The following is a 24,729-nucleotide window of genomic DNA, read 5'->3' as shown; positions in this document are numbered from 1 at the left end:
CCTGAGTAGACCTCTTAAATTGTACAGATAACTTTAAAATTATAATTTTAACTTTGATAAGTTATCAAATTTTATAACTATTATTGGAGGCCAGATGTTGGGTATATTAATTATTTAAAAAAGCATTGTTAAATAGGGTGTTACTGTATGGAACATCAACTCACTACTAGATATAAGTGCACTGAAGGTAGGACCCATCCTTTTGAAATGAAAGAACAGAGAGCAAGGCCATAAAGTATGTGGTAGTGAAGTGTTTTCAGACACACAGCAACCTTAATGTTTTAACAAGGCTCCAGAGTCAGGCCCTATGAACACAACTTCCTGGAGTCATCCAAGGTGGCTTTCTGATTTAGTGTAAGTAAGGAACAACAGCTGCACTCTATCAGACAGGCTTTACCATCTCCTCCCTTAGCAAAGAATGCAATGCAAGCAGGGACAAAGGCCAACTTGACCAATTTCAGCATATTCATAAATTTAGTCAAATGATTGGAACAGCAGAAATATTAATTGGAATATCAGATTATAAATTAGCATTCATGTTATAGACAAAAGAAATACCTACTTCTTTATGACTTACCACTAAAATATGAGTCATCAAATAAGCACATGGAAATACAAATAGCATAAGCACTTCCCAAATAACGAAAAAACACCCACTATGATATTCCTAAAATGTATCTTCCAATTCCAAGAGATGAAATAAAAATATCTCAATGAACTCAATGTTAAAAGAAATGCTTTATGATAATCAGTGAATCCTATAAATCACTATTTTGAAAGACTGACTAGAAAAAAGAAAACATCTTTGATGGTTATAAACTATCATCATCTGCTTTTTCTTTGGTAGCAACAATAGGCCTTTAAAAATTGTTAAAAGTAGTATATACTTACCTGATAATCTAAAATGCTAAAACCAAGTCCTTTGCTCCCTTTCTCCAGCTCTATGTGCTGAATGCCAGCCTCCCACATGGCCAAAGGTGCTTGAACCTCTTCTGTACTCTGACCCGCATCAGTCATCGCCAGCACTGGATCCTCTGTCTCTGATGACCCGATGAACTCACCTAGATCTACGTGAGGCTGGATAATATCAGACAGCTCTTATTTCAGAGGCATTGCATTAGCTGACACACATACCAACACTACAAGAAAAGGGATATTCCCAGCATCTGTCCAAACAAAACATCCTCAAACAAGAGTAGCAACAGCTTTTCATGAAACCTTTAGGAATTAAGGTAGTAATTACTGAAAGTTGTTAAAAAGGAAGAAATACCTAAGTTTTAACAAACATTAAAAATATATGATTCAAAGGTCTATGAAAATATGCAATGGTTATATCTCGACAGCAGGATTGTGCGTGACTGTCACTTTTTTCATCAGTGTTTCAATCATCTCTAGTCAGAAAAAAATGTAAAGCTATTTTGACATTAAATAAAAGGAATTCTTATGATAAATAAAAACAAGAGAAAATGGATATATGCAAAAGTTCTATACTCTATACAAATAAGAGTTCTAAAATGCTGTGACTTGTGCATATGGTTATTTCATTAATAAATTAACATACACAGTGGCAAAACATAAGATTTGAAATCAGATTTGCCCCCAGCTTGAAGCAGCTTGAATATTTAAAATTTGAATTACATTGAGCAATATTCATCAACTGGGTCCCAGAGTTACCCATCTCATAGAATTTTCTGAGGACTAAATGAAGTAACATTTATAAAGCATCAGACAGAAATAGGGATTCAAAATACTGGGTTAATATAGGTTAATTCAACTTTGTTCATCTGTATAAACATAACTTAAAGAAAGATGTGTTTATGAGGATGAAATTCTAGTTTGTAAAATATCTTTGCTTCTAATCAATTATTGCACAGCCTAGGACCACAGATACAAATGACACCCATTTGCTTTATTGTAATAATCCCATTATACACATAAAAATATGTATGGATACATATAGGGTGCTAGACTTTGAGTGCTATAAAATTTGGAATTATGTTTCTTGTTCTACCCTATTCTAATCACCCATATGAATATTAAACTATGCATTTTATTCTTCAAAATTTTCCAAATTATTCCATTGTACTGATTCATTCAATATACTATAAATCAAATCCTAACATCATCTCTCAATATACCTTAAATGAGATTTGACTGGACCACATATTATGCAAAGTCCTAATCCTAACTTTAGGTATGTATTGTGTATCCTCAGAAAAGCTGATTAGCTCCATTTCTTGACATCATGATACAAATGAATGAAAAACAATAAACAAACAGGAAAATGTGAGTTCCTGAATGTCACAGAGAATTATCTGACATGTATCATTATGGGCCAAATTTATTGTATTTTAAAAGGATAGTATGTAAACAAGTAAGACCTATCCACACAGAAATGCTGTGTCCATCCATATTTTAGCCATTCACTAAGTGGTAACTGTGTGCCAGGCAGAGATGGGTAGGTTATTTAAAAATATTTTTTACCACATATGTACTATGTACACACTATATACTTCAGTTTTCTCTTCTGCAAATGGAGACGAATATGAGCATCTACTTCAAAGAAATACTGCAAGTAAATTAAACAAGTATATAGTATGCATTAACATCTAACATGTTTACATAACCTTATTTAACCTTCAGAGCAACTTTCTGAGACAAGCATCATGACTTACATTTTACCAAGGAGAAAACTGAGGTTCAGAAAGATGAAGTGATTTGCCCAATTTCCCACAGCTAGTGTCAAGTCTGATTCAAACCCAGATTTGTCTGACTTTAAATTCTATCCTCCAAGCCATGGGCGATGTGAGTAAATCAAATATCAAATTGAAAAATGCTTAAAAAATTTTAAGCCATTTAGCCTTTCCATTATATATGTAGGTTAGCCTCATGTCTGCAAATCTGATACCTTTTCTGTTAGCTCAACATCACATAAGTCCAGGCTATCCAATTCTGATTGGGTGGTGGGTGGCACAGTTCGACGACAGCACACCATTGTCACTTCTATAGGCAGTTCTTTTAAGATATTCACCACATCTTGGTGATTTTCCCCAAGTAAAGTTATGCCATTTACCTGTGAAAAAAGATACATTGTCCAAGAAACAACACTTCATAATATGAACATTCTTTAGAACACAATTTTTTTATTAAATATAAATTTTACTATAGTCATTACCACAGTTTACTGTGCTCACAACTATAGTGAGACCTGTAGAAATACTATCTAAATTTATGTGCAAGTTTAGAGTATTGTTGGAATTGGAGCTTCTAAAGCACTCAAAGAAAAACCACTAGCTTTCATCTATGTTTGATCTGCCAGTGTAGTGGTCTGGAAAAAAGAGACAATAAAAATATTTCCAAAGAATGAAAGGGACAAGGAGAAGAATAGTATAAAACTTTGACATTTTGTATAATTATAAAGTAAAAAAAAAATTGGACAATGACATATATTGTATGCTAGTGTACTTTAAAAAGTGAGGGAAAATAATATATTCAAACTTTCTTGTTTATGCATTAAAAATACTGGCAGATTACAAAGAAGCAAATATATTAGTAGTTACCTAATGAAGGGTGATGAGAACTGGATGAATTGGGACAGGAAGGAGACCCTTTTCCATTCTTTATCTTTGTATTCTCTGTGATTTTAAACATCTGAATGCGTTACTTATTCTAAAAATTAAATAAATGTTAAAAAAAATTTCAAAGACTGTTTTTACAGTTTTCTGAACCTAAATAAAAAATGGCATGGAATTAGTTCTAAAGCTAAATGTACACACAGATACACAGATACAAAATTTCTGCTTTGGGTTGTTTTTATCTGTAGATTTCTCTCAAGTCCCCTTTGCAGGGGAAATTTAAAATGAGAATTTATTCACCACATTAAGCCTCCTGCAAGCTTTTCCACGTCTTATTTAAGGAGGAGAAGGAACAGCATAGCTCCTTACTTCCAATAGCTCGTCTCCACTGAAGAGCTTCCCGCTGTGTCCAACAGGACCCTCTGGTAGAACAGATCGGATAAAATGATGTCCCACTGTTGCTTCCAGGCTTATCCCCAATCCACTGTTCTCACTAAACTTGCTCACATGGGCCACCTGAAAAGAAAAAAAAAAAAAAGATCACCACAATTTTTATATTCTTTTTATTTTTACTCATGCACACATTTTATGTTTTATGTTTACCCAAAAGTGGTCATCTTTCTCACAAAGCTTCAAAAACCATATTGTAAAACTGCAAAGCTTTGGGGCTTTTCCTTTGAAAGAGTACTGGTGTCTTTTGATTTCATGAACTTACAAACGGAAAGGAAGCAGTGAGCCGCAAGCTCCCATTACATAGGTCTCATCTGTTTCTCATAAATAGGTACAATTTCTCTCTTGTTTCCCAAGTAGAAAAACGAGGTTCAGAAAAGGTATCACGACCAGAGTTGCACAGCTAGAAAAGGGTCTGAATCTAAACAAAGAACGCAGAACCACATTCCTGGGTTTATGCTGTAACCAGAGACAATGGTCTTTAAAAATGATCAAACCTTAAAACCAAAGAATGAACTTCCAATTTTCTACTGTTACATTAAATAATGAAGAATATTAGAAAGCTGTTCATTTTCACACAGAATCCAATAAATATAATATTAAAATCAGAATGTATGCCAAAGACGATCTACTTTATCCCTTTTATTTTATAGTTAAGGCAACTGAGGGATAAAAGGACTAAAAAAAAGTCTGATTAAAAAGAGCTCTTTCAAATTTTAATGATAACGTGCAGAAGTCAGTTTCAGAAGCCATATCTCCTGACTTTGAAATCTAATACTGGATGAAATTCTTCTCACCCCTGAAAACCCAATTTAGGCATCACTTCCCCTGAGAATGTCCCATCCAATAATGTCCATTAGTCAGTCCTGTTACACTACTTCCCTTATGATTTCATTTATGCTGTATTGCTACATAGCAAACAATTTGAAGTCAGATCTATGCCTTATTACCTTTATCTTGCCAAGGCCCATAAATATCTTAGTCCTTTTTCATTTGTTGTACACTTCTGCACTTGACAGATTACTAGGAATGCCACCAAGAAAGCATGAGCACAAAGGGCAGTTAAAAGTTCAGTCTTTGGATAAAGAAAATGTATATACACCATGGAATACTACACAGCCATAAAAAAGAATTAGTTCATGTCCTTTGCAGGGACATGGATGAAGCTAGAAGCCATCACTCTCAGCAAACTAACACAGGAACAGAAAACCAAACACCATATGTTCTCACTCATAAGTGGGAGTTGAACAATGAGAACACAAGGACACAGGGAGGGAAACATCACACACTAGGGCCTGTAGGGTGGTGGGGGCAAGGGGAGGGAGAGCATTAGGATAAATACCTAATGCATGCAGGCCTTAAAACCTAGATGATGGGTTGATAGGCGCAGCAAACCACCATGGCACATGTATACCTATGTAACAAACCTGCACATTCTGCACATGTATCCTAGAACTTAAAGTAAAATTAAAAAAAAAAAAGTTCAGTCTGAGCTCTGATGCCTACAACAAAATGGCTAGTCAAAGGGTCTCCTTCATTATTCAATTACCACCCGAAGGACTGCAGTCTCAGTTATGCACACCTGCCACATTAACGCTATCCCTCCATGAAAATAATTTCTGAAGTTTCATGTTAACCACTGTTAAGATGGACCTTAATGTACTTTTCCTTAAGTCAATTTAAAATGGTAGTAACAGCTATACTTACTCAATTCATATTTGACTGTTAATCATTTTGAATGTTTAAAAAAAATATATTATAGCAAGGTACAGTGGTGCATGCCTGTAATCCCAGCAATTTGGGAGGCTGAGGCAGGCAGACTGCTGGAGTCCAGAAGTCCAAGACCAGCCTGGGCAACATGGCAAAACCCAGTCTCTACAAAAAATACAAAAATCAGTTGGGCGTGGTGCTGCATGCCTGTAGTCCAAGCTACTCGGAAGGCTGAGGCAGGAGAAAAGTTTGAGCCCTGGTGGTCAAGGATGCAGTGAGCCATGACTGCACCACTGCACTCCAACCTGGGTGACAGAGCGAGACCTTGTCTCAAACAAACAAACAAACAAACAAAAAAGATGATTATGGTCATGAGGACTAAATGAAATACTAAGAACACTACTGCTTGGCACAAAGTATGCTATAAACACTAGTTATTAATATATGTCATCTGTTCTATCTTCTCCCTTCTAGTCCAGAGGTATATAAATATTATAAGAAATATGAAAAATTCTACCTAACATACTATTTTATTTTTTCTTTTGAAATCCGTGAAATTTGCTGGTATGGTATGTATCTTAAGATTGATAATTTATAACAATTCTATTAGACCTCCTTTTGGGATGGTAGATCACAATGGCTATGCTAGATATACAGGCTATTAATAAACATAAAACATTCACCACAGCATAAGTGGTATGAAAAAAAGTATGCAGAATTAACCTCTTCAGGAAGGTAAATACATAGGAGTGGAAAAGAAAGAGTAGAAAAGAGTCCTTTTACAATTCTGTTCATAAGTCATGATAAATTGTTTTATTTTTAAATAAACTCATTCTATTTTGATTCTTTCTATAAATCATAGGTTTAAAAATCAGAAAAATCCTTCCTTGTGTCTATATTATTCATACTATTACTGGAAATATTAAAATACTGATAAAATGCAAGTTTCAAAACTTCCATCCCATTTATTTCAGTTCCTTTGTTACTATATACCTTTCTCCAACCTAAATTTTTTTTATTACCTGGATCACCATATTTAGGTTGTCTAAAAAAGGCCTGTACATTTGATTCTTCTCTGGAACTCTAATGATCGCCTCTATTATTCCCTCGAACTGCCTGCTCAAATACAGTTACAAGTTAGAAAATTACAGAAGGTCAGCTAACCTACCACTATTTCATAGTTAATTCCCATAATCCTTTGCCATTTTGTCAGCAGGGCAGCTTCTTGTTTTTGTGCATCTTCTATTTCTTCTATCTCAGCTGACGGTAATGGATACCCTGAAACAGTCAAGGCAATTAAGTTAGCAGCAAACTACAGATATCTCCACATCTTAACATCCTGTACCAAGGATTCTCTGATCAGAACCTGCTGTATCACGTCAGACTCTTTGCCCAATATATGGGCTATTCTCATCTCCATAATTATTTAAATACTTCAATTAAGAACCCTATAATTTGTATGTTTGACACTACTCACTTTTAACAGATGTATTTTAAATCTTTACCTCCATTAAAGTGCCCACGTATTATCTAATTCTTATTTAAATGAGTAAGGACTCTGAGCAGTTCCAGAATTCACTTCATAGTCCTCTGGTAATGCTACAGTAAAAAGGGATGTCGTCTTCAATGTTCTCTGTTTTATTTTCATTTAGTTCATCAGGGGAAAAAAGGACTATGCTATTATTTCACAAAATCAAACAAATGAAATCAACAAATAATATATATAACTCCATATATGAGAAAATATAAAGAAATAATAATAAACTAAGGCTATACATTAAAATAAAAGCCTCTTAATTGGTATCTCAATAATTTACAAAAAGAGAAATTTTTGAAAGGACAGAAAAACACTAAACAAATCTTGTAAACAATACTGAATTTAAAACGCTTACCTAAAACAAGAAACTGGTTGAGAAATTTAAAGTCATAGTCAAAGATTTCCATATTTCATAACAGTTCTTACTCATAAGATTTGTCTTTTTAAAATCTCTATTAGGCACTATTCTCTAAATTAAATTTCAATATCCTTTTTGGCATTCAAATTTCAAATTTAAAAAGCGTTAAAAAATTCAGATTTCTTATTAGTTGCCTCCTCTTTTAGTGGGAATATCCAGGAGCTTTCATTCCAGGCATATTTTGTAGGTCTGTTATGCTTTAAGCTAATAAGATGATTCTGTTTTCTCCTTAAAAGACTGTAAACAATAAACTATATATATATATTTTTTTAGTTTGAAGACTAGCCTCCCCAAATAAGTGTTACTTCCTCAAAATTAAATTCAGTCCAGAGGTTAACAGATATAAAAGTACAGCTAGATAGAAGAAATATGTTCCAGTGTTTTTGTTTGTTTATTTGTTTGTTTTTAAATTAGATGGGGGGTCTTACTCTGTTGCTCAGGCTGGTCTCAAACTTCTGGTCTCAGTAACACTCCCGAGTAGCTGGGATTACACCAATAAGCCACCATGCTGAGCAATTCTAACACTATCGGGTGACTACGATTAACTATATTCTCTTTTTAAAATATTTTATTGATACATAATTGTACATATTTATAGGGTATATGTGATATTTTGATACATGTATATAATGTGTAATGATCAAATACAGATAATTAGGATATCCATTCCCTTAAACATTTATTATATTTTTTGTGTGTGTTGGGAACATTCCAAATCTTCTTCCTATTTTGACATACACAATAAGTTATTATTGTCACCCTACTGTGCTGTTGAACGCTAGAACTTATTCCTTCTAGTTAATTGTATTTTTGTACCCAGTAACCAATACCTCTTCATCCCACCCCTCCTCAAACTCTTCCAAGCCTCTGGTCATTCTACTCTCTATTTCCAGAAATCAACTTTTTAAGCTCCCACTTATAAGTGAGATCATGCGGTATGTGTCTTTCTGTGCTTGGTTTATTTCACTTAACACAATGTCCTCCAGTTTCATCCATGTTGTTACAAAAGACAAAACTTCATTCTTTTTGTGGCTGAATGATATTCCATTGTGTATATATACCACACTTTCTTCATCCATTCTCCTGTTGATCGGCACTTAGGTTGCTTCCATATCTTAGCCATAGTGAACAGAACAGCAATGAACATAGGGGTACGGATATCTCTTTGCTATACTGATTTCCTTTCTTTTGGATATATACCCAAGAGTAGGACTGCTGGATCATATGGTAGTTTAACTGTTCGTTTTTTGAGGAACCTCCATAATGCTCTCCCTACTGGCTGTACTAATTTACATTACCATCAACAGCATTATGAGGGTTCCCCTTTCTCCACATCCTTGTCAGCATTCATTATTGCTTGTCTTTTGGATAAAAGCCATTTTAATAAGGGTGAGATGATATCTCACTGTAGTTTTCACTTGCATTTCTCTGATGATCAGTGAACGAACATTTTTTCATATACCTATTGGCCATTTGTATGTCTTCCTTTGCGGAATGTCTATTCAGATCTTTTCTGCATTTTTAATCAGATTATTTGATTTTTTTTCTATTGAGTTTTTTGAGCTCTTTATATATTCTGGTTATTAATCAGATGGGTAGCTTGAAAATATTTTCTCCCATTCTTTGGGTTGTCTGTTTATATTGTTGATTGTTACCTTTGCTGTGCAGGAAAGCTTTTTAGCTTGATGTGATCCCATTTGTCCATTTTGGCTTTGGTTGCCTGTGCTTTTGTGGTATTACATAAAAAATCTTTGCCCAGACAAATCCAATGTCCTGAAGCATTTTCCTAACGTTTCCTTCAGTTCTTATATTTAGGTCTTTAATCTGTGTGTGTGTGTGTGTGTGTGTGTTTTAGGACAGGCCTTTGTAACATATTTTGAAGTCTGTTGGTGTGATGCCTCTAGCTTTGTTCTTTTTGCTCTAGACTGCTTTGGCTATTTGGAGTCATTTGTGGGTACATGTGAATTTTAGGGTTGTTTTCTCTATTTGGGTGAAGAATGTCATTGGTATATTCATAGGTATGGCATTGAATATATAGATATCTTTTGGTAGTATGGATATTTTAACAATATTAATTCTTCTAGTCCATGATCATTCTCTACTTCTGTGAAGAATGCCATTGGTATATTCATAGGTATGGCAATGAATATATAGATATCTTTTGGTAGTATTGATATTTTAACAATATTAATTCTTCTAGTCCATGATCATAGAATATCTTTCCATATTTTTGTGTCCTTTTCAATTTCTCTCATCAGTGTTCTGTAGGTTTCACTGCAGAAATCTTTTACTTCTTTGTTTACATTTATTCCTAGGTATTTTATTTTTCTCGTAGCTGTTGTAAATGGGATCACTTTCTCGATTTCTTTTTCCGATTATTTGCTGTGGTGTATGCTACTTATTTTTTATGTTGAGTATGTATCCTGCAACTTTACTAAATTCATGTATCAGTTCTAACCATTTTTGGTGAACTCTTTAGGTTTCTAAATATAGGATCATTTTATCTGCAAATAAGGACAATTTGACTTATCTCTTTCCAATCTGGATGCCCGTTATTTCCTTCTCTTGCTTAACTGCTCTGGCAAGGACTTGCAGTACTTAAGTTGAAAAAAAGGTGGTAAAAGTAAGCATCGTTGTCTTGTTCCAGATCTTAGAGAAAAGTCTTTGGACTTTTCTCTGTTCAGTATATTAGCTGTGGATTTTTCATATATGGCCTTGATTATTCTGAGGCATGTTCTTTCTATTGCTAGTTTGTTGAAAGATTTTATCATGAAAAGATGTTGAATTTTATTGAATGCTTCTTCAGCATCTATTTGATGTATCCCATTTACTGACTGGCATATGTTGAAACATCCTTGCATCCTTGGGATGAATCATACTTGATTATGATTAATGATCTTATTAATGTGTTGTTGAATCTGGTTTGCTAGTATTTTGTTGAGGATTTTTGCAACTACGTTCATGAAGGATTTGTAGTTTTCTTTTCGTTGTGTGTCCTTCTCTGGTTTTAGAATCAGGGCAAGGCTGGCCCCAAATAATGAGTTTGTGAGTATTCCCTCCTCTTCAATTTTTTGGAATAGTTTAGTAGAACTGGATTAGTTATTTAAATGTTTGGTAGAATTCTGCAGTGAAGTTTAAGTCCTCGGATTTTCTTTAATTAGAGACTTTTTATCACCAACTCAATCTTGTTACTGGTCCGTTCAAGTTTTCTATTTCTTCATGGTTTAATCTTATAATCTCGGTACACTGTAAGTGTCCAGGAATTTACCCGTTTCTTCTGGGTTTTCTAATTTACTAGTGGGCAGTTGTTCATAATAGTCTCTAACAATCCTATGTATTTCAATAGTATCAATTATAATGTCTCCTATTTGTCTCTGATTTTATCTATTTTAGGTCGTCTTTTTGGCTTACTTACTATGGCGAAAGACTTGAGGATTTCATTTACCTTTACAAAACCAACTTTCTGTTTTCTTACTCTTTTGTATTTTCGTCTCAATTTCATTTATTTCTGCTACAATTATTCTTTCTTTCTGCTCCTTCGGGTTTGGTTTGTTCTTGCTTTTCTAAGGTTCATAATTAGTTTGTTTATTTGAAGTCTGTCTTCTTTTTTGATGTAAGTATTTGTTGTTATAAACTTCCCCCTCAGAACTGCTTTTGCTGTAGGCCATAGGTTTGGTATGCTGTGTTCCCATTTTCATTTGTTTCAAGAAATTTTTACATTTCCTTTTTAATTTATTGACTCATTCACTGTTCAGAAGCATAGTATTAAATTTCAATGAATTTGTAGAGTTTTCAATGTTTCCTCTGTTATTGATATCTAGTTTTATTCCATTATGGTCAGAAAAGATACTTGATATGATTCTGATATTTTAAGATTTATAAAGACTTGTTTTGTGACCCAATATATGGTCTAGCCTGGAGTATGTTCCATATGTTGTTGAGAAAAATGTGTATTCTGCAGCTGTTGGACGGAATGTTCTGTAAATGTCTATTGGGTCAATTTGGTCTACAATGAAGTCTCACTGATGTTTTACTGTTGATTTTCTGTCTGGATAATCTGTCTACTGCTGAAAGTAGGGTGCAGAAGTCCCCTGCAATTATCATATTATAGTAAATCTCTCCCTTCAGGTTTATTTTTTTAAATATATTTGGGTGCTCTGATGTTGGGTGTATATATATTTACAATTGTTATAACTGCTTGCTGTATTGACCTACTGATGCTTTTCTCATTAAATAATGACCTTGTCTTTTTATTTTTTTACTGTTCTTCACTTAGCCTATTTTATCTGACATAAGTATAGCCACTCCTGCTCTTCATTTTTGTTCCCATTTGCATGAAATTTCTCCATTACTTCGCTAGAAAGCAATATAGCAATGTTGGGGCTTCTTTGAATTTGGTGTTTCTTTTCTCTTGATGCTTTCAGTATTTTTTTTTTTATTTTGCTAGTCTGATTATGATGTGCCTTGGGGATTTCCTCTTTGTATTGAATATAGTTGGTTACCTCTAAGCCTGTAGCTGGATGGTGTTGTCTTTCTCCAGATTTGAGAAATTTTCAGCTACTATTTCCTTAAATGTGCTTTCTAGGCCTTTTTCTCTCTGGTCTCCTTCAGGAGTTCCTATTACACAGAGGTTAGTTCACTTGATGGTATCCCATAATTCTCATAGGTCTCCTTCACTCTTTTAAATTCTCTTTTCTTTCTGCTCCTCTGATAGGGTTATTTCATATGGTCTATCTCCAAGCTCACTAAGTTTCTCTGTTTGATCAAATTTGCTTCAATCAAAACTTTCTAATGAGATTTTGGCTTACTGTATTATTTATTTCTAAGGTTTGTATCTTTTATTTATAAAAGATAAAAATAAAAGATACAAAGATAAAAATAAAAGATACAGTGAAACAAATTTCTCATTGTGATCCTGGATTATTTTTTAAATTTCATTTTGTTTTCTATCCATATTTTCCTGTGATTCCCTGAACCTCTTTGACAGGATTATTCTGAATTTTCTGTACAACATTTCATAGATCTTCAATTCTTCTGCGTCCATTGCTGGAGGTTTGTTGGTTTCTTTTGGTAGTATCCTATTTCTCCATGTTTTCACAATCCTTGTATTTTTACATTGATGATGGTTCATTTGAGGAGTTGGCTACCTCTTCCAGTTTTTGCAAGTGCTCTTTGGTGGTGTTAGAGATTTACTACTTAGTATCAGAACTTCAATGCTGGGCTGCTGTTTTTTCCCATTCTGGGGAGGATTTACATGAGTACTGGAACTAAAACACTTCCCTGGAACTAACTCCTTGACTTGCTATTATTTCCTCTAGGGTAGGCTTACAGTGAGCACTGAAAATTAAACACTGCCCTAGAATTTTATTGTTGTCCTGCTATGGGTCTCCAGCCTGGGGAAGATTTAAGCTGGCACCAAAACTTAATCCCAACCTTTCAGTTGTTTCTAGGCCAGGCGATGGCTCCATGAGAGCACCAGGATTTTGTAGAAAATCCAACTAAGGACAGGATCTTCCCACAGATTGTACCCCAGAAGCACCATGGAACCAGCCAGTATCTTCAACATGGCGTACCCACTTATCAGAGTGCAGAATACCTGCCAAGATACATGCCAGTCACTGTGATCAGTGCCTCTGTCTTTGCTCCCAATTCACCCCAAGTGCTTTAGCCCTCCTGGAACTCCCAGTGGTTCATAGGAATGGGACCTAGGTGGATTTCCAGTGAAAGATTACCAGACCAGTGGAGAGACTGAATGTCTACCTCCAATTTTCTCCTCTCATCTTGGGAGCTGTGGGTCTAAAGAAATTCTCTCTGAATGGCATTATGCCAGTTTGAGGAAGGGTGCAGCTCAGCCTAAAATTACCATTTATCTTATCAGTCATGGCTCCTCTCAATTCTATAGGCCCAGGAAGTTTCTCTGCTTCTCCCTCTAGTTCTGGTGAACTCAGGGTGGTATTTTTGCCTTTGATAGTTTCCAGTTGTATGTATATAGGAAGAAGGATGTGGGAGGAACTTCTAATCTGCCATCTTGTTGATGTCACTCTTCAATTTACTGCATATTTTCAAATAGCCAGAGGAGCAAGATGTTGTACTGAATGTTCCCAACACAAAGAAAAAATAAATCTATGAGGTGATGGATATGCTAATTACTCTGATCTGATCATTATACATTGTATACATGTATGGAAATATCAGACTGTACCCGAAACATATGTACAATTATTATAGGTCAATTAAAAATAATAAAAGCAAATAAACAAATTCAGTACAGAGAGAAATAACTATGCAAGGATGAACACAGACTACAGGGAAGCTTTGAACTGATTCTGCAAGAGAAACAGGAGGGTCAGTTCAGAGTCCTATCTCTTTCCACACTTCCTTTTTCTAAGTCTGCTGTGTTTACACAGCTAGACAATGATTTAAGCGGGTGGATTATGAATGGAGAAAGTGGGGAATCGTGCTGCTGATAAAAACAGTCTGCAATTCATATTCAACCAACCTTTAGCAGAACAACTATCCATTCTCACCTTCTCACAACTGCCCCAAGACTGGATTTCAGGCATATATTTAAAAATCATAAAGTCTAAACCTCTGATCTTGCTGGAAAGTCAAATGACTTGTCCAGGCTTGCACGATGTGTAAAATACCTGTGGAAGAGGCAATAATATCTTACCCCTTGTCTGAGGACTAGTACTAGGGCAGATGCATTAAAGTCACTTAGAAGTTTGTGCTTTATTTTGTTTAAAAAAGATTCTGGGACTCCTGATTCTAGGTCTATAGTCACCCCCATGTATCCTGCCACACACACACACACACACACACAGAGAGAGAGAGAGAGAGAGAGAGAGAGAGAGAGAGAGAGAGAGAGAGAGAGGGATTTCTCATTAGCTACCTTCACCAAAGCAAAATAGATGGTTCTGCGCCTTGGAGACGACTCCCACACCCATGCCCACTTAATAACGCAAGTATCATGCTCTAAACAATTTTACCCTTTCCTACAATTCCTGATATTCACTTTAGCCTAAATAATTTCTTTACTTATTAGTGTAAAAATGGCAGAATGTTATTAGTACAAGTGAACTCTATAGATCTAACTTCTGGAATATCTCTGCAAACATAAATATCCCTTTAAAATTGTAAAGCTCATTCAAAATTTTCAGCAGAAAATCCAATAATGAAGGAACAGATATGTTAAAAAACAACAAAGCTTCGGTATAAGTATATTCACATGAAGGGAGGGAGATCAGTCTTGTATTCTGTTGAGTGAGTTAAAGTTACCAAGTACCTAAAGCAATCTGAAAGGTAAAGGAAGCACACAGCACAACAGAATAAAAAGAGGGCAGCAACACTCTGGCAAAACTATGTATTAAAATAATGCTACTGGCCAGGTATGGTGGCTCACATCTGTAATCCCAGCACTTTGGAAGGCCAAGGTGGGCAGATCATTTGAGGTCAGGAGTTTGAGAACAGCCTGGCCAACATGGCAAAATCTGTCTCTAATACGAATAATAATAATAATGCTACTCTAAATTTTTAAAAATAGCTTAATGGGTCCTAAGTTTATAGTGAGAGAATTCCCAGAAGGTATGATAATTTATCTGCAATTACCTTCCAAACCACTTCCCAATATTAAATCTTGGAACCCCTGAAAAATTAAGAAGTGATAAAAAGCCTCCCAAAATTGAATAGTCTCATTCCCAAGAGCTTATGTGTTAATGATTCTCCTGTGTTTATTTTTAAATACTTTATAATTTTATTACTGTTAGTTTATGTTGGCTGTATAGAAACAAAGAGATTAAATTAGAACCACACATACAACCAGTTAATTCCTAAGGAGTTCTGGTCAAATAAAAATATGGAAGTAAGAATAGATTGACTCAGCAAGAAAGTGTAAGTGAACGATAAACAAAAGTATAATTTAGCTATAAATGGAATGTTTTAATCCATAAGACCACTTAGTCACATTTATAAATAGGGATTTACAAACATCACTTTTTGAAATTTTTTTTAGTAACTTACAATATATCCATAGAGGCTTAATCACATTTGTAAAAATCATTTCTAAAAAAGAAAAATAATGAAGTACACAATAAGCTGGCGCTAGGTGTTTACCTTCTTCTTCAATTGGTAATATGTTGGTGTTTCTCGTCGAAGATAAAAAATCTTCATCTTTTTCATAATTTTCTTAAAGATAAAAATATTTTAGTAATTTTATCTTTAGTATAATCAAGTACTTGAATTTTTCTAAACCCAGTATATTTATTTGAAGTCCTACATGAGAGTCTGTTTTTCAGAGATAAACTTCTCAATAACTATATGTACTTAAAGGCAAGTTCTGTTAGTGGAAAAGAATACATTTCTCCTGTGATTTGCCCCTCTGTCTCTTAATAGTGCAATATGTATAAATGGCATAAATATCAGAATGGTCAACAATTTTAGAAATGAAACAGCACTTTTCAGCGAAAAGCCTGATTTCTACCAATAAACCCCTGAGCTACACAGGGGTTGCAGTAATTTGCAGACATATTCATGTACAAACAGCTTATGAATGACATTTCTAAATGTGGAATTAAAGTCGATTCCTTCAAGGAAAGGCTGGGCATTTAGAATTTTTATGAAGGTCACATAAATAATCCAGGCAGAAGAACATCCCCCTAAAGTGAGAACATTGCAATGACATCCAGAAGTAAGGCAGAAACAGAAAGGTAAATGACTGCCTGTTTCCAAATGAGAAATGGTGACAATGAATAGGATAGAAAGAAATCTGCTCTATTCAGAAGCCTACTCCATAGTTTATAAACACATTGCTGGTTCCAGTCAATCCTGACTTTATTAAACTTCTTTACTCGCCTTGGTTTATAATGAATAGTTGAGGGTAAAAAGCATTCTGAATAATTAAGAACCATTCTGAAATAGTAAGTTACTTTGGAATTTTAAAAAAATTGGAGACAATATAAAGGTCTAACTAAAAACCAGATTAACCTAGGATTACCTTTGATTATGCTGGCATTAACAGGAGACAAATCTGCATCTTTTGTGACATCTTCCCTTGACATGAGCTCGGCTTCCTGCTTCATTCCTCTCCTCATTAGTGTCAGAAGCACAGTTTGTCCTGTATGTCGCAATACCTCTACTGCTTGCTGATTAGTAAAACCCTGAAGGTTTGTGCCATCTACCTGTGATTAAAAAAAAAAAGCATGTTACATGTTAAATAAATGGATATTTGTATTACCAATTCACAAAATGTGTATGTATAGTTGTTAGTGTGAAAAGAATGGAGAATAAGTATTCACCTTATCAGGGAATTGACAGTAAGACCCTAATATCTCTTTGGAAACCAGTATTAACAGGAATGCACTACAATCATTTGAGAGGCTTCTGTTTATTTTAATAAAGATTCTGGGGTACCATATCCAGAAACTGAGTCACTAGTTCTAGGGTAGGACACAGGCTTCTATGCCTTTTTTTTCCCTTTTTGTTGAGACAGGGTCTCACTCTATTGCCCAGCCTGGAGTGCAGTGGTGCAATCATGGCTTCCTTCAATCTTAACCTCCTAGGCTCAAGCGATCCTCTCATCGCATCTTCCCAAGTAGCTGGGACCACATGCACACACCACCACACACGGCTATTTTTTTTTTTTCTTTCTCACTCTGTCACCAGGCTGGAATGCAGTGGTGCGATCTCGGCTCATTGCAACCTCCACCTCCCAGGTGCAAGTGATTCTTCTGCCTCAGCCTCCCGAATAGCTGGGACTACAGGTGTGTGCCACCATGCCCAGCTAATTTTTGTATTTTTAGTAAAGACGGGGTTTGACCATGTTGGCCAGGATGGTCTCGATCTCTTGACCTCGTGATCTGCCCGCCTCGGCCTCCCAAAGTGCTGAGATTACAGGCGTGAGCCACTGCACCCGGCCTACTTTTTAAAAAAATTTGTAGAGATGGGGTCTCCCTATGTTGCTAAGGCTAGTCTTGAACTCCAGGGCTCAAGGGATCCTCCCACCTCAGCCTTCCAAAATGGTGAGTTTACAGATACAGGCCACTGTGCCCTACTTCTACTCCTTTCTAAATATGCTTTTATATTCCTCAGGTGATCTCAATGCACAGTTAAGTTTGGGAACCAGAACTATGCAGGATTAAAAGGTATAGAAGACAGTGATAAATGTGCTGAGTGCACTGATGTATCACAAGGTCATATTTATATGGCCTTTCAAAAAAGAAAGAAAGAAAAGTGTCCTATTTGTCTTTTCAGAAAAATACATTTGATTTTCCCCTTTTCACAAATGACAAAACATTCAAAAATGTCCCGGTGATCTTTCCAAAATATAGATATGATCATATCTCCCCAACCCTCTCTTCTACAGAAAACTCCTTAGGACAATGCTCCAAATTCTCAACGTGGCTTAGAATGGCCTGTGCCAACTGCTCCCACCTCCCACCAGCCCCAACCTCATCTCTCATGATGCTGTCCATTACTCTCCGCCCCTCAGCCACAGAGGGCTCACTTCCATTCCTCTGACTTGCAGTTCTCTCTTCAGCCATGGAGTCTCCGCAAGTCCTGTTACCTCAGCCTGGACTCTCTGGATAGCCCACTCTAGACCATGCTCTTTCTCAATAGCTTACTTAGAAAACACATATAATTGCTTTATATTTCAGTTCAATAGTTGTTTTCATAATAAACTACCTTGATGTCTTTGACTGCAGTCAAAGCCCCCTTTTACCCATTCTTCCTCATAGCATTTTTCAGAATTTTAATTTTACATTTTCTGCTATTATGCAGTTTATGACTATATACTCCAAGGACAGGCTCTGTATCATTTTTCCTTATAGTAGTGTCATCAAAACATGGTGCTGTCCATACTATAGATATTAAAATATAGAGCCATTGGCTCATAGGTCAAAAACTTATTTGTAAAGCAAATCATATTCTGAGGTAGATAAATATAAATTTTAACAACACGTTGTTTAATTCATAAAATCACAGCAAAAACAATTTGAAAAAGCAGAGCAATAAATTTAATGCTGAAATTCAAAGTCATTAATATTCCTTAGAATTGCAAAATGACTATAAAATGACTGTACGTGTAATGCTTTTCCAAGCATAGTGGGGCCATATTAGGCACTCAAATGTTTACTAAGTTAGAAAAGATCTGGATTTTATAATCTAAATCTTGTAATTCAGATGTTTACTAACTTAGTAAATATGTGAAAATTATAAGATCTAGATCAAGGCTGGGCGCAGTGGCTAATGCCTAGTAATCCCAGCACTTTGGGAGGCTGAGGCAGAAGGACTGCTTGAGCCCAACAGTTTGAGGCCAGCCTGGGCAACATGCTGAAACCCTGTCTCTATAAAAAACAGAAAAATTACCCAGGCGTATTGGCACATGATTGTAATCCCATCTCCTCAGGAGGCTGAGTTGAGAGGATCACTTAAGCCCAGAAGGTTCAAAAGGCTGCAGTGAGCCATGATCATGCCAGTGCATTCCAGCCTGGGCATCAGAGTGAGACCCTGTCTTACATAAATAAATATTTTTTTAAAAAAAGACCTAGATCAGTTGTCTCCAAGATGGAGTACCCTTACTGCAAAGGTTTCTGAAAGAATATAATAAAACCTCTAAATAAACATTTTAAAAACTCATTTGCTTTGTAAATATGTGTATATGTAGGTGTGTATATATGTAATTATGTATATGTACACATATGTAAACAGCATATAATGTCTAAGTTTATATAGGATATATATATAATATATATAACAACAATATATATGAATATATAGTGAGGAAGAAAGAGGGAAAATGAGTAGTTATTTTTACTAGAGGGAATATTCAATCAAAAATCCAGAAACCTCTGATCTAGATGAAAATCTCATACTCTGTCAGTTCCTTAAACCTTCTATGATACTTCTGAGCTGGATGGTGACTTGAACATAAGTATCTGGCTCTGTTCTTTCTCCCTATCTCCACCCTGCTGATTCCCTGTTAGAAAAACTAACAAAATAGAACAGAGAAAACACTGCAACAAAACTGGAAACCAAAGAAGCACCAAGGTCCTTAGACCAGCAACTTGGAGGAATTTCTACTAGAATTGGTCTGCGCATGGCCAGATCAAAGGCAGGCCAACTGAATCTCTGTATGTGTGGGAATAGCCTGTCTGGTCTGTAAGAAGAAACTTCAGCAAAAAACAAAAAACACCCTCTCATTAAATGAGGCAGTCAGATGGTATATGTGGATCCTAACCAGTAACTCCAAGAAACACACCAAGTACTAAAAGCCATACTAAGCTGGGTTGTATGTAATAGCACAGAATTACTTTATTTGTAATAAAAATTACCTTAACCACACGTGTGCATACAAGCACACACACAACTCCAAATAACTCCTGGCTATCAGAGCAAACACAGAAAACAAAAACAGGCAAAATCCCCCAGTGTGATCCTCTACCACTGGTTTCCTCTTCATTTTGTTAATCTACAAATGAATCAAGTGAAGCTACACTAAATTTAAACTTTCCCCTTCCCTGTCACTTTGTCAATTCCTAAATCATCTGGAAAAAAACCATACAATCTGCAGCAGAACCCATCTCAACTTCTATCTGTATAAGCCCAGTTATTTTTGAGAATGACCAAGGGTCATGGAATGTGAAATAAGATATCACGGTCCAAAAGCAGGTTGCACACTGAAGATCGGTGCATGTATCTTCCTATGAAGTTGTTATTGCAGTGAACAGGAAAAAAGATATTTCCTGAAACTTACTATCAAAATAGTTCACATTTCCTTGTATTTATGGAAGCAGGAATTACAAAGAAGAAACAAGTATCTACCCCCCAAAAAAAAGAAAAAGAAAACTTACAATGAAGGCAGTCAACAAGATTTTAAGTACTGCAAAAACAAAGTCCAGGTCATGCATGCATTTTTCCCATAGCTCAGAGGAAAAGAATAAACCGATAAAAAATGATCAGAAACAAGGCTGGAGACTCATAGGCTGATCTAGGAAATCCAACACACTAATAAAAGAAATTATAAGGAGAAGATGATAAATGAGGGGGAAAAAAATCAAAGAAAGGATTAGGGAGAAGGGAAACTTACCCAACTCTACAAATCAAAAAGGCACATGAAAAAACAGAAAATGATGAGAAATTACAAAAAAAAAAAACCTCACATCTAAATGTATCCTGGTAAAATTCTTATATTTCAAAGATAAAAAGAAAAAAGATCTACCAGCCTCTAGGCAGCAAAGAGAGAGACTAGGTTATCTGTACAATTGTGGAAAAGAAATTACAAACCAAGAATCTTATACTTAGTGTGATGTATGAGAAAACAGAAATTGTGCTTGAGATGCTATGATTATTAATATCCTATATCAAAGCAAGTTGTAAAAAGGGCCACCAAGCGGAAATTTAAACTAGGTGGTAAAGAACTACAATTCACACACATTCAAGGCATAAAAGAGCTAAGTGTTGTTAAATGTTAAGAAAAACTTAAGAGGAAGTTTTTTTTTTTTAAGAGGAAAGAATGCTATATACCCTACCCACCCAGGTATTTCCCCCTTGACTTCAAGTCCAAAGTCACCTGCAGAAGAGGCAATGCAGCAGATTGTGTCTAATGCCATCAGGAGGATAAGGAAGAGGTTGTTTAGCTGCTTTGACAGTGGAGCCAGAGGAAACTTCTGTTATGTTGGGAGCTGCTCACCTCCCTGACTTTGTCTGGGCATAGACCACACAGGAGTGAGCCAGGCTCAAGTTATTTTGAAACCTACTACAGGACTCCAAGGGAATGATGGGACTCAAAAGAGACAATCTATGAAACAGACTGCGGAGAAATCAGGGGCCAGTGGGAAGAAGAGTCAGCTACATTAAAAATCCATCATCTGTTATTCATGGAAAATTAAGCCAAATATACCTCCATTGGAATCTTCCAAGAGCCCAAGAAGAAACCCTCAGAGATAGTCAGTTCTGAACATCTGCCAGGCTCACTTAGCACAAAGCCATCTTTCAGCAGTCAGACAAAATGCCCCTTCCTTCTTCCTTCTCGTCTCTCAACTTTTACACCATAAAAGCCAAAATAAGGTGTGGGCAGAAAAGAAAAATTAGGCGGGGAGAGACAGACTGAGTGATATACCCTCTATCTCTAGGTAAGCCATCAGTTCATAGCGGGCTTCTAATATGCGAGAGGGTTCATTTGAAATTAGACTATTATTTAGTATGGGAAAAATTTTATTACTAATTTGCAACTGTGTCTGATTATTTTGATTGGCCACAGGATAACTTACTCTACAAGAATACCCCAAGACATGAAGACTTGCCTAAGAGTTCTTCTAGGGGAAAGGGAAGAACCTTCCCCATTAAAAATTAAAAGGGGCTTTGGGAGGCCGAGGCGGGAGGATCACAAGGTCAGGAGATCGAGACCATCCTGGCTAACACGGTGAAACCCCGTCTCTACTAAAAATACAAAAAATTAGCCGGGCGTGGTAGCGGGCGCCTATAGTCCCAGCTACTCGGGAGGCTGAGGCAGGAGAATGGCGTGAACCCGGGAGGCGGAGCTTGCAGTGAGCCGAGATCGCGCCACTGCACTCCAGCCTGGGCGACTGAGCGAGACTCCGTCTCAAAAAAAAAAAAAAAAAAAAAAAAAAAAAAAAAAAAAAATTAAAAGGGGCAGTTGATGACAAAATTTTTTAAGTTAAGATTATACCTAATAAATCCTCTTTGTCCAACATATTTGTTATCACCAACTAGTCAAAATATAAGAAGTCAACACAAGAGGTTCTCAGAGACAAAAAGTTTAGAAAGTCCACTAAAACATTCTCTTTCTCTAAAGTTTACTCAAAACACTCCAGCCAAATGAGTTTAATTGGATTTAAAAATCAAACTAAGAAATCTGTAGTATACAAGATACAGTGCTGAGCAACAAAATAAGTAAAATTCAAATCTAAATAATAGTATTACAGCAACAAAATAGAATTTAAATGTTTCATGTCCTTAAAAGAAATATAAGGTAGTATGTAATAATCTGTCTGTAACAACAAACTGTAAACAACATAACGATCCATGATTAAGCCTGCTTCAATATATCACAACAGACCTACATGTGCTTACATAACTACCTTTCCCAGGTAAATTTTTAAGTAAAATAAAAAGGTATAGGCAAACATAATATGATGCTATTTAAATATACATACATAGAATTTTTCTAAATTTTAAACCATAAACTATTATTAGTGGCTATTATGAGTGGTTTCTATGAGAAGGCTTTTTAACCATGTTCAAATTTTATATTCTTTAAACCTTAAAGACAAAAATTAATGTAAAATAAATGAACACGTTATTTACTCTCACAGTAATAAAGGAAAAAAATGGCAAAAATCTCCATGTTGGGGCTCCATGAAAATTCATAAAATGCATAGAACTTTAGGCTGTTTTTTATCTGCAAAAAATTTTTATTGTTCAATTCTATCTAAAAGTGAAGTTTTATTTAGAAAAATCTAATGTGTATGATTTTGTTTATTTAATAACAACTTAAAATATGTTTAAAAAATGTGTTTTTTTCCTTTATCTTCTGAACTTGATGACTTGGATTTTAAAATGTATTCCTTACTCAAATGACAGAGAATAATACTAGCACAGAAGAAACTGCTATAATGGAACAGTCATGAACTTTTAAACCTAGACTTCTGTTCAAATGTCTTAGTTACCTTCATCTGTATTATGGAAATAAGATCTATTTTCCAAGAATTATACCACATGGCACTTTGTACTGGGAAGATACTCAGAAGCTGGTTATTAAAAGAGTAAAGAAGTGAGTAATAAACATAAAAATCTCCAAGGCTTTTGTGGGAGAGGTTTTTGTTCAATATAATCACACCCATGCTACATATGAGCCAAAGTCACGAAGCCTAAGGGGTCCTGGTTAGCTCTGGTTCCCCTTTATCACAAGAGAGTCAAGAAGTCAGTTCAGAACCCATGGTACCACAGAGAAGAGTGCAGTAGAACTAGGTAGTATAATGGCAGCAAATTGCCTATGTGCTATCTCGTGAAAAGAAGAGATCCAGGCCAGGTGCAGTGGCTCATACCTGTAATCACAGCACTTTGGTAGGCAGAGGCGAGAGGATCTGTCAAGCCCAGGAGTTCAAGACCACCTGGTCAAGGTTTAAAAAAAAAAAAAAAGAAGAGAGCCAACATCCTCGTAGTGTGCACTGCAGACACTGCAATTAACAGGAACAATTACAGGGGAGAAATACTAGTTGGAACAACTTACAAAATCTGGCCCCTGAGCATACTCAACCTAGGTTGCCAGGGCCTCCTCCAACATATCCTATACGTATAAAGAGAGAACTTCAATCTATGAACACAGTCACACAAAACCAAAGGCAACGTTTGACACTTTTCCTTATTTATATGCTTATTTAATAATTTTTATCAATTATAATTTCCTACTGCTTTTAGCATATTGAATATCAAACTAAAAAGAATGAGTGTTTTTATCTAATGACAAGTTTGTTCAACTTTTTGAAAAAACAACAGACTCCTTTTGTCAAATAGTCAAATTATTTAAAGAATACCAGCATATGAAATGGGAAAAATGGAGACATTCAGTCTATTCCTTGTCGCTGTAATGCCTACAGTGAAACCCTGTTGACCCAGGGGTCCACAGAACACAATGTGTAAAACAAGAACCTTATAACAAAATATTTTTAAGTTACAAAATAAGTCTTCAAAATAGTAAGAAATAATTTCTTAATCTCATCACTTCAACAACTACAAAATAAAAATAGATTATACTCCTAATAGCTGCTGTCAAAACAAAAATCGAACAAATAACAAAGACTGCAGTTGTGAAAATGCAACTGGATGTGAAGAACATTACTGCAAATATCTCAAAAGTCCACAAGATGGTGATATTTAGTAAAAAATTAATACATGTTCAAAAGCATTGCATGATGTTCTCCAGGAATTTAAAATGCTTATATCTTTGAAGTAAAAGAATGTTTGCTAAAAATTAAAAATCAGAATATTGATGAGTGAAGTCAAGTGATTTTATTGAAAGC

At 35.5% G+C, this 24,729-nt stretch overlaps 1 protein-coding gene across 25 annotated transcripts in view; it reads right to left on the bottom strand.

Annotated features, from left to right (window-relative positions):
* MPDZ (multiple PDZ domain crumbs cell polarity complex component) overlaps positions 1-24,729 on the bottom strand; it is a 176,782-nt gene that overhangs the window by 83,589 nt on the left and 68,464 nt on the right. For 24 of the 25 annotated variants that reach the window (XR_010148765.1, XR_010148764.1, XM_009456297.5 and 21 more), the window contains 6 exons: positions 16,683-16,866; positions 15,803-15,874; positions 6,904-7,013; positions 3,945-4,091; positions 2,909-3,073; positions 892-1,077 (listed from right to left, as the gene is read on the bottom strand). Coding sequence is in view for 23 of the 25 variants with exons in the window: in XM_009456297.5 (XP_009454572.2) it covers positions 892-1,077; positions 2,909-3,073; positions 3,945-4,091; positions 6,904-7,013; positions 15,803-15,874; positions 16,683-16,866 (864 nt within the window). In the remaining 2 variants the exon portion in view is untranslated. The remainder of the gene's footprint in view (positions 1-891; positions 1,078-2,908; positions 3,074-3,944; positions 4,092-6,903; positions 7,014-15,802; positions 15,875-16,682; positions 16,867-24,729) is intronic. The other variant, XM_054657912.2, reaches the window with a different exon arrangement.

Source organism: Pan troglodytes, chromosome 11 (assembly GCF_028858775.2).
Source record: "Pan troglodytes isolate AG18354 chromosome 11, NHGRI_mPanTro3-v2.0_pri, whole genome shotgun sequence".
In the NCBI taxonomy this organism is placed as follows: domain Eukaryota; kingdom Metazoa; phylum Chordata; class Mammalia; order Primates; family Hominidae; genus Pan; species Pan troglodytes.
This window is presented reverse-complemented; position numbering and strand designations above follow the sequence as displayed.